At 33.4% G+C, this 10,442-nt stretch overlaps 1 protein-coding gene across 1 annotated transcript; it reads right to left on the reverse strand.

Annotated features, from left to right (window-relative positions):
• Window positions 1-3,668: 3,668 nt before the first annotated feature.
• On the reverse strand, window positions 3,669-9,964 carry LOC111400636. Its single transcript, XM_023028034.1, has 6 exons — window positions 9,657-9,964; window positions 7,175-7,264; window positions 6,440-6,779; window positions 5,987-6,081; window positions 3,959-4,053; window positions 3,669-3,823 (listed from the first exon to the last, which is right to left on the reverse strand). The coding sequence occupies exons 1-6, from the start codon at window positions 9,962-9,964 to the stop codon at window positions 3,816-3,818; spliced, it is 936 nt and encodes a 311-aa protein (XP_022883802.1). The 3' UTR covers window positions 3,669-3,815.
• Between the last annotated feature and the right edge of the window lie 478 nt (window positions 9,965-10,442).

Genomic DNA, 10,442 nt, shown 5'->3' on the forward strand with positions numbered 1-10,442 from the left:
TGTTTTTTATGTGGTTTATTTCCATTGTAGGATGCGCGGAAGGAATTTTGGTATCTGTCATAGTTGTAGAGCGAAGGGGCACTTCTTGCCGATTGTTGAAGAAATGTCACATACATTCCAAACTTGAGTTCGCCTCCTCAATGAAGAAGACCTACAAATTCCGGTGTACGTGACAATATGCAAGGCAAATGGTAGTGTGGAAGCGAATGTAAAAAGGAAGGGTCGATCTGATTATTAGATAAACCTCAACTCTCAGGTTGTGACATAACTTTTGTATATGGAGCATTTTCATGTACTTTAAGCTCTATGTTAAAAGAATTTGTGAACTAATGGAAGCTATGTAGCGATATGAATTTGCATGTTTCCCATAGGCAGCGGTTGTAATGACATGTTTACTTTAAAATTTCTTACTTCTTCATGTGAATCTTTATACTTGCTTGCATTTTTGTAATATCAGATTCACAGTGAAGCTTCCATTCGTGTGAAAGTAATATTTTGCAAATTTTATATGTCACAATGATGTTTGTGTGAAATTAATATTTGGCAATTTCAATGTCACAGGAAACCATATGAAACTAAAATAATGAAATCCACAATAGAAGCTTCAAACTAAAATAATTTACAAAACAGAAGTCACAATCCATTCCCTAAACCCTGATATTTACTTTAAAAGAAGTAAGTAAAAAACCTGAAGTGGTTTATTTCCGTTGTAGAATGTGCGGAAGGAATTTTGGTATCTATCATAGTTGTAGAGCGAAGGGGCACTTCTTGCCGATTGTTGAAGAAATGTCACACACATTCCAAACTTGAGTTCACCTCCTCGATGAAGAAGAATTACAAATTTCGGTGTACGTGACAATATGCAAGACAAATGGAAGTTTGGAAGCGAATGCAAAAGGGAAGGGTTGATCTGATTATTAGATAAACCTCAACTCTCAGGTTGTGACATAACTTTTGTATATGAAGCATTTTCATGTACTTTAAGCTCTATGTTAAAAGAATTTGTGAACTAATGGAAGCTATGTATCGATCTGAATTTGCATATTTCCCATAAGCAGTAGTTCTAATGACATGTTTACTTTAAAATTTCTTACTCGTTCATGTGAATCTTTATACTTGCTTGCATTTTTGTAATATCAGATTCACAGTGAAGCTTCCATTCATGTGAAAGTAATATTTTGCGGATTTTATGTCACAGTGATGTTTGTGTGAAATTAATATTTGGCAATTTCAATGTCACAGGAAACCATATGAAACTAAAATAACGAAATCCACAATAGAAGCTTCAAACTAAAATAATTTGCAGAACAAAAGTCACAATCCATTCCCTAAACCCGATATTTACTTTAAAAGAAGTAAGTAAAAAACCTGAAGTGGTTTATTTCCATTGTAGAATGCGCGGAAGGAATTTTGGTATCTGTCATATTTGTAGAGCGAAGGGGCACTTCTTGCCGATTGTTGAAGAAATGTCACACACATTCCAAACTCGAGTTCGCCTCCTCAATGAAGAAGACCTACAAATTTCGGTGAACGTGACAATATGCAAGGTAAATGGTAGTGTGGAAGCGAATGCAAAAAGGAAGGGTTGATCTGATTATTAGATAAACCTCAACTCTCAAGTTGTGACATAACTTTTGTATATGGAGCATTTTTATGTACTTTAAGCTCTATGTTAAAAGAATTTGTGAACTAATGAAAGCTATGTAGCGATTGAAATTTGCATGTTTCCCATAGGCAGCAGTTGTAATGACATGTTTACTTTAAAATTTCTTACTCGTTCATGTGAATCTTTATACTTGTTTGCATTTTTGTAATATCAGATTCACAGTGAAGCTTCCATTCTTGTGAAAGTAATATTTTGCAGATTCTATATGTCACAGTGATGTTTGTGTGAAAGTAGTATTTGGCAATTTCAATGTCACAGGAAACCATATGAAACTAAAATACTGAAATCCACAATAGAAGCTTCAAACTAAAATAATGTATAGAACAGAAGTCACAATCCATTCACTAAACCCCGATATTTACTTTAAAAGAAGTAAGTAAAAAACCTGAAGTGATTTATTTCCATTATAGGATGCGCGGAAGGAATTTTGGTATCTGTCATAGTTGTATAGCGAAGGGGCACTTCTTGCCGATTGTTGAAGAAATGTCACACACATTCCAAACTCGAGTTCGCCTCCTCAATGAAGAAGACCTACAAATTCCGGTGTACATGACAATATGCAAGGCAAATGGTAGTGTGGAAGCGAATGTAAAAAGGAAGGGTCGATCTGATTATTAGATAAACCTCAACTCTCAGGTTGTGACATAACTTTTGTATATGGAGCATTTTCATGTACTTTAAGCTCTATGTTAAAAGAATTTGTGAACTAATGGAAGCTATGTAGCGATCTGAATTTGCATGTTTCCCATAAGCAACAGTTGTAATGACATGTTTACTTTAAAATTTCTTACTCGTTCATGTGAATCTTTATACTTGCTTGCATTTTTGTAATATCAGATTCACAGTAACGCTTCCATTCTTGTGAAAGTAATATTTTGCAGATTATATATGTCACAGTGATGTTTGAGTGAAAGTAATATTTGGCAATTTCAATATGTCACAGGAAACCATATGAAACTAAAATAATGAAATCCACAATAGAAGCTTCAAACTAAAATAATGTACAGAACAGAAGTCACAATACATTCCCTAAACCCCGATATTTACTTTAAAAGAAGTAAGTAAAAAACATGAAGTGGTTTATTTCCATTGTAGAATGCGCGGAAGGAATTTTGGTATCTGTCATAGTTGTAGAGTGAAGGGGCACTTCTTGCCGATTGTTGAAGAAATGTCACACACATTCCAAACTCGAGTTCGCCTCCTCAATGAAGAAGACCTACAAATTTCGGTGAACGTGACAATATGCAAGGCAAATGGTAGTGTGGAAGCGAATGCAAAAAGGAAGGGTTAATCTGATTATTAGATAAACCTCAACTCTCAGGTTGTGATATAACTTTTGTATACGGAGCATTTTTATGTACTTTAAGCTCTATGTTAAAAAGAATTTGTGAACTAATGGAAGCTATGTAGCGATCTAATTTTGCATGTTTCCCATAGGCAGCAATTTTAATGACATGTTTACTTTAAAATTTCTTACTCGTTCATGTGAATCTTTATACTTGCTTGCATTTTTGTAATATCAGATTCACAGTGAAGCTTCAATTCTTGTGAAAGTAATATTTTGCAAATTCTATATGTCACAGTGATGTTTGTGTGAAAGTAATATTTGGCAATTTCAATATGTCACAGGAAACCATATGAAACTAAAATACTGAAATCCACAATAGAAGCTTCAAACTAAAATAATTTACAGAGCAGAAGTCACAATCCATTCCCTAAACCCCGATATTTACTTTAAAAGAAGTAAAAAACATGAAGGGTGGTAACATAATCTAACCATCCAATTGTAAAAAAGGATTTAGTTTTAACCGCTAACTCCTACATAGTATTCCTAATGCAGTATTCATATTTACATTCGGAATTTATGTAATGAGCATAAAATACAGAAGTAAAATAGAAATAGGAGATCAAATTGAAATGGAAATACAAATATGATAAGTATCCGACAAAATTAACTAAAATATTGAAGCCTAAAAATCGTATGAGATAAATTCATATTCGGTTAAATTGCAAGTACAAAATACTGTAACTGAAATAACATTTGCATGTATGACAAAATTAACACAATCCCACTGCAAGTGATAACTGGGGCTGCCTCCTCGAACAATCTCTCCTTTTACTTCCTTCAGCAAACGTTCTTGGAGGGACTTCAAAAACCTATAACAATGAAAAAAAAGAAATATATTTAATCATAGTTACAAATTAGTTCATTATAGAAAAAAGGAATACATTTAAACATTTCTTGTAAATCCTTAAATTGCACAATCAAACCATCTCCAACTGAGGGTTCACCTTCTAATATGTTAACGGAGTTCGTAACATTCTCATCAAGAGATTCCATCGAAACCTCATCATGCCTGATTTGCACTTCGTCCATATTTTGGTATCTACGACAACATAAGGAATCACATTCAAGATTCCATAATAACACTAAGATAGGCAAAACAAATAAACTAATCTTAAACGACATTTTCACTACATTATTAATTGCAAATAATCATTAGTTATTTTATGTGAACCTCTATCAATTACTATGAAGTACCTCAATTTTTTTGTTCAACTGACTCCTCAAATCAAGCATACTGAATCTCTTTCGAATAGCATGAAGAACATGAATTTTTAAGTTCAACTAACTCCCCAAATCAACCATATAGACCAAATGTCCAACAAAAAATATATCCTTAATAGGCAATATTTGAGAACAAGCAACCTTACCAAGTCACTTCATGAACTAAGTCACGGAACAAGGAACAAGCAACCTTAATAGACAATATTCAAGCAAGAATGTAGCCTACGTCACTGATGAGTGCAATTCACTCATTAAACTAACACTTATAATCACGGTTTTTAGTTTGTTCTTGAGCAAATTTGAACGTTTTGATGTGTATGTTCGTGTTGTTTTGTAGTTTTGGACAACTTTCGAGAAAATACCACATTTTGGAGTTGTAATGGAGTTATAATGATGATTATAAAATTCGATTATGAATTGGAGAAAATTGAAGGAGAATGATATGGCTACGAGGCTTAGATAATAAATAAAGCAAGGAGAAACAGTTCCATGGGCATCGTGGTTTTGAAATTGGGCGCCCAAGAAAAGAAGAAAAATAGCAGAGAGTTGGGCGCCGCGGCGCCCATGAGCATTGAAGAAACAAGAAGCTTAAAAAGAAGATCGCGGCCTAGTGCCATGGTGGCAACTCATTAGAGGCAAAAGCTTCATATTTTTTTTGGAACTCTCAACCCAGCCTGGGAGCCGCAGCGCAGGCAGAAAAGAAGATCGCGGCTTGGCACCGACTCACGAGATGCAAAAACTTCATATTTTTTGGGAACTCTCGACCCGGCCTAACTTGATACATCTTGAAAACCTAAAAGACTATAAGTACCTACGAAAAAGACCTAGAAAAGGGGGTTGGATTTTCGAGAAATCAAAGAGGAAAGAAGACTCAAAGCAAAAATAAGAGAAAAAGCTTTTCAAAGAAGAAGATCTACAAACATTGGGAGAAGATTTGAAGCATCAACTGAGTTTTCCCTAATCCCTTCTTCTCCATGCTCATTATTTTGTATTTTAGAATGTTATTTTCATCAATTATGAACTAAATCTTAGATCTGGGGTTGATGTAACCCAACCTGATACAATGTTTGGATGTTGATATCGTATTTCTTTAATTTTTCAGCATTTATTAGTGTTATTCGTGCTTAGTGCTTTCAATCACCTGATCAATGGTTGAATGATTGATTTATTGAATTTTAGCACTCGAGAGAGGGAGATTTAATCTTGAACTACGAATAACATAACCTAGATTTCCAGAGAAAGTACGAATTTTTTGAGGCTTATTTCAAATCAAGAACCAAGGACTTAATAATTTTTATAGATCTAATCTGAAATAGAGATATTGGGGTTAGAGTATAGAAATAAATTCTATTCGGCACTCGAGAAAGAAAATGCGAAATTGAGAAAAATTTAGAGAAATAACCATAGAGATTGAAAAACATTGCTGATAGGACGGTGAAATCATTCTCTAGACTTCTTTGCATTGATTATTTTCATATATTTCACATTAAGTTGTTTGGATTGCCATTTAGATCACATAATATTAATTTATCATGAAACACATCAAGTCAAAAATTGATTTTCTGAATAAAGTAGAAGTTAAAATAATTATAGTATTCGATAGAATCAAACATCAATCCCTGTGGATTCGATACTTAAATTCTATCACTATATTACAAAATTTGACATCGTACATTTGAGGTTAAACTACGTTGCATAAAATGTGTGGCAGTCATATGATTGTAGAGAAAAGACAAAAAAAAAAGGAATACCTGACCATAATCAAAGGCCCTTTAAACAACAATCTTTGATCGAAGACGGCAAGGAGATGGCTTTTCCGAATGAAGAAGGTTAAAAATTGGTAAATCTGCACATGGACAGTAATTAAAAATCTTCAAGGTAACGAGACCGCCATTTATCATCTTTCCAAATGAAGAAAGTTAAAATTTGAAAAATCAAACAAAGAAGCTTAGACGTTTGGGGTGCAAGATGGAGAAGGAAGATGGAATGCAACCGTCTTCGAAAACATGAAAGTTCGACAGAGATGGCAACTGACGAAATAATGCTTCCAACAACAATCGTACAAAGAAACATGCACATTTGGGGAGCAAGATGGAGAAGGACGATGGAATGTAACCGTCTTAAAAAATGTGAAAGTTTGCCGGAGATGGCAACTGACGAAATGCTCCCAGCAACAATCGTATCTTTGTTGTAGTACCACCTACCTGGGAAAATTGTCGTCGGGATCGGATCTTTGTTCGAAGGGTTGGGAGCTTCACTTTCCGTATGTGGGTGTATTCTCCAATTAAGGCAACCAAGAAACTTATACGTTTGGGGAGCGAGATGGAAAAGGACGACGGAATGTAATCGTCTTCGAAAACGTGAAAGTTCGATGGAGATAGCAACCGACGAAATAATGCTCCCAGCAACAACCGTATCTTCACTGTAGTGCCACCTACCTGGGAAAATTGTCGTCGGGATCGAATCTCTGTTCGAAGGGTTGGGAGCTTCACTTTCCTTATGTGGGTGTATTTTCCAATTAAGGCTAGATCCCCAATTATCTCTCTGCCTCACGGTTCACTCACTGGGTTTTTTTTCTTTTTATTATTCCCTCCAAAAATTCACCTGGTATCCTTTGCCACGTAAGCATTTTTAAAACTCTGTCAATTTTGTTGGTCAATGAACCTGTTTGAGAAGCTTTATTCCTTTACCTTTTCTCTACTGACGGAGATCTACAAGCAGATTCTATGTTTACTTATTAATTTTCGTACAAAAGTAACAACAAAAACTATTATTTAAAATTCGATATCGAACATTACATTGCCAGTCCTCAAAATATTGTTATGTAAAAAGTTGAACCTTAACTTTCTATAAATATAGAGTAAATTAAAGTATGTCTAGGAAGTGTTTATGTTCAGATAAAATTATAAATAATAAAAAAGAATGGTAATAAGTGATACTTGTAGTCCTTTGAAACGCTTGAATAAAAGGCGACTTTATGATTTATAAGAGTAGGCTTAGTATTTAGTCTTATTATAGTTGTCCCTGCCCTATAAACTCATAAATGATGATTGTGAAAGTTTTAGGAAGATTCTTTATATTATGATAATATTTTTTAAGTTTTCCAACAAATAAAAATACGAGAAAATATGTTATTATACTAAATACATGTAATAAATAATGAATTTTCAATTAATTTTATTAAGTTATTCTAAAATATAAATTTAACTATTTATTGCTTCTAACGATATGTTAATTATTTTTATGGATGAAAGAGATCGAGGCAATCCTCATCTCATTAGTGAGTTTTTGAGAAGTAGGATCGGAAGAGTGAGATGAATGAAGTTAAAATAACTCTATCTGTCATACTCGATTAATTATTTAATAATTTTAAAAATGTATTAAAATTATATTATAAAATAAAAAGATTGGAGGAACCTTTTTATCCATCCTCACTTTGATTACCTAAATGGAACTAGTATTATGCCTTTCCTAAATTAAGAAAGAATTGATATCTTAAAATTTGAATAAAATGTAATAAAAAATTTAAAAATAATATAAAAGGATAAAATGAGAAATATAAATTTACTTTTTAATGACAAAGAGAATATATTATGAAAAGTAAACTTTGAGAAATTATGAGTCTGTTCGTCTCCCATTATGGGAAAAATTATAGAGTTTTAAATAGCATTTTTTTTTTAGAATATGTAGTCAAAATTTAAAGAAAGTTTATTGATTTGTGTATAAAATATTTTATTGAATGAATGTGTGGTGGTGAATATTATTGTTAAAAAAATTATACAACGAACAATAATAATTTTTGAAAAGTGCGTCTCAAAATATTACGAAATTTGACAAATAAATCAGTATTATACCCTGTGTACAGAAAAAATTTAAAGATGGTTTACAGGGCTCTCACATGGGGTGGGCTCCATACGAATATTTTATTGCAAAAAATAAACCACCCGCCACACTGTTGTATGTTATTTGTAAGACTTCTATAAAAAATTTCCCTGTACATGTAGGTTGGTTGAATAAATAATGGTAACAATGACTAGGAAGAGTTGTATTGTTCCCACAATCATTTCAACATTCTAAAATAAGAAGGAATGAAGTTATATATTTATATACCCTTAATTGACATATTCATTTTCAACCAACATCAATGCAGTAAAATATTTTACATATAAATTCAAAACATTATTTCTTCAAAATAGTGGCTATCATACAGGGGCAAAATCATAAAATATTAGTGGAGATTACAAACCAATAGCATATTCGTGCTTGAGTAGAATTTAAATTCATGTTCATGTTACTTATCTTATTAAATATACTTTAAATTTATTTTTTACTATTAAAATTTACTTTTCTAAAAAGAGAGTACTAACCTTTTTATTTTGTTATAAAAGTGTCTATTTCTATTAAACTAAAAAAATTGCTCCGAATACCAAGATTAATGAATTAGTGTAAAATATCCAGATGAATAATTACGAGTATCTTCATTTTCAAATGTTTTATATAGCATATGTTTGATGGAGGAAAAAGGGATGAACACAAAATATTATTGGTAGACAAAAGAAATGGATGAAAATGAAATATTAAAGGAAAATTGTTTTCAATCATTGTCTCAATTTTTTTTTCTTTTATCAGTAAATGTAATTACGATAGATCAAAACCTGATCAGCCAACTCATTTTATGCCCTGCTTGATATGATCCACATACTATACTCCATCATGGACTTGAAAGAGAATTCCCGTTTCTTACTAAAAATCCTCAATGGGGAATCCTCCTATCGATTGAGCATCCGCTTAAACTCTAGGACTTCCCTTCCCACCATAGAGAGAAAAAAAAGTCAATGTTTGCTATACAAGTATTTTGGACATACTCAAGCAAGACAAAAATCAAGTATGTTATACCACTACTCCGGGCAAACAAAAGAGAAAAAGATGTACAAATAATATAGATTAAAGACCCATCACTAACGACTCAAAATGAATCAAAACATTCGGATATAAAGAGAACATAATTTAGTATACGTGTGTTTTGATTTCTCTAACTATGCTATCAATATTGGGTCTTAAGTCCTCAAAAATCCTCCTATTTCTTGTCGTCCAAATGAAGTAGACGATGCTCGCTAATGCAATCCTCTTGACCTTGCTTTGCTAAGAAGTCACTTTAACCTCCTTCTTGATCCACTTTAATGCACTAGCAATAATAGACATTGCTCTCCTAAAGCCCAACCAATCCTTTATATTATTCCAAACAAGCGAGGAAATAGGACATTCAAAAAATAGATGTTTGCAAGTTTCCTCATATGCAGTATAAAAAACACAAGTGGGATCAATATTGAGATGCGGTAATCTGTCTTTGGTGAGCAATTTGGATTGTGCTTCCAGCAAAAGGATGAAAGAGTTTTTAAGCATGATGTATGGTTTTCATACTTCAGCAGTCCAGGCTCTCCTAGCCTTTCTGAAAAAATCATATGCCACGTGTACGCTAAAACAGCTCGCTTTTGTCCATTCAAGTAATCTGTCTGCAACTGACTGAGTGTTCCAGTCAATTTCAATGAGTTGATTTCTAATTTCCAGCAGCCTATTAATGAGAGGCGAGTCCCCTTTGTTGGTTGGCATTCCCAAATGTCTGTCCTCCTTAAGTACATGTGGTTAATCCACTTGACCCAAATTGTGTCTTTCTTCCTATGAATATTCCAAAGTGCCTTTGACAGTAGTACTGAATTCCAGCATTTCATATCCTCGAAGCCAAGTCCTCCCTCATCTTTTCGGTAAGCAAATGTTGTTCCAAGCGACCAATGGTTTCTTAGACCCCCAAAGGAAGTTTCGACATAGGCAAATCACCCTAGAAATAACTGTAGCTAGAATAGGAAAGATGGAAAGCCAACAACATTCACTCTTCCCGCATAATGTTCTAGACCAAGCACAAGTCTAGGCTAATATTTTGTTGAGAAAAGTATCATAAGAGCTAATTTTAAGCCTTTGCACCGCAAGTGGAATACCCAAGTATCTAAAAGGCATAGATCCTTTAGTCATGTTAGTGAAGCCATAGATATTTTCAAACTCTTGCCCATGCACACCCATTGTGTACAAGCTAGATTTGGAAACATTCATCCTAAGACTTGACATGTCTCCAACTTTAGATAAACAATCCATCAAGATGCCCATCGAAATTTCATCTCCTCTAGAGAATAGCATCAAATCATCCGCAAAAGC

Source organism: Olea europaea, chromosome 10 (assembly GCF_002742605.1).
Source record: "Olea europaea var. sylvestris chromosome 10, O_europaea_v1, whole genome shotgun sequence".
Classification (NCBI taxonomy): domain Eukaryota; kingdom Viridiplantae; phylum Streptophyta; class Magnoliopsida; order Lamiales; family Oleaceae; genus Olea; species Olea europaea.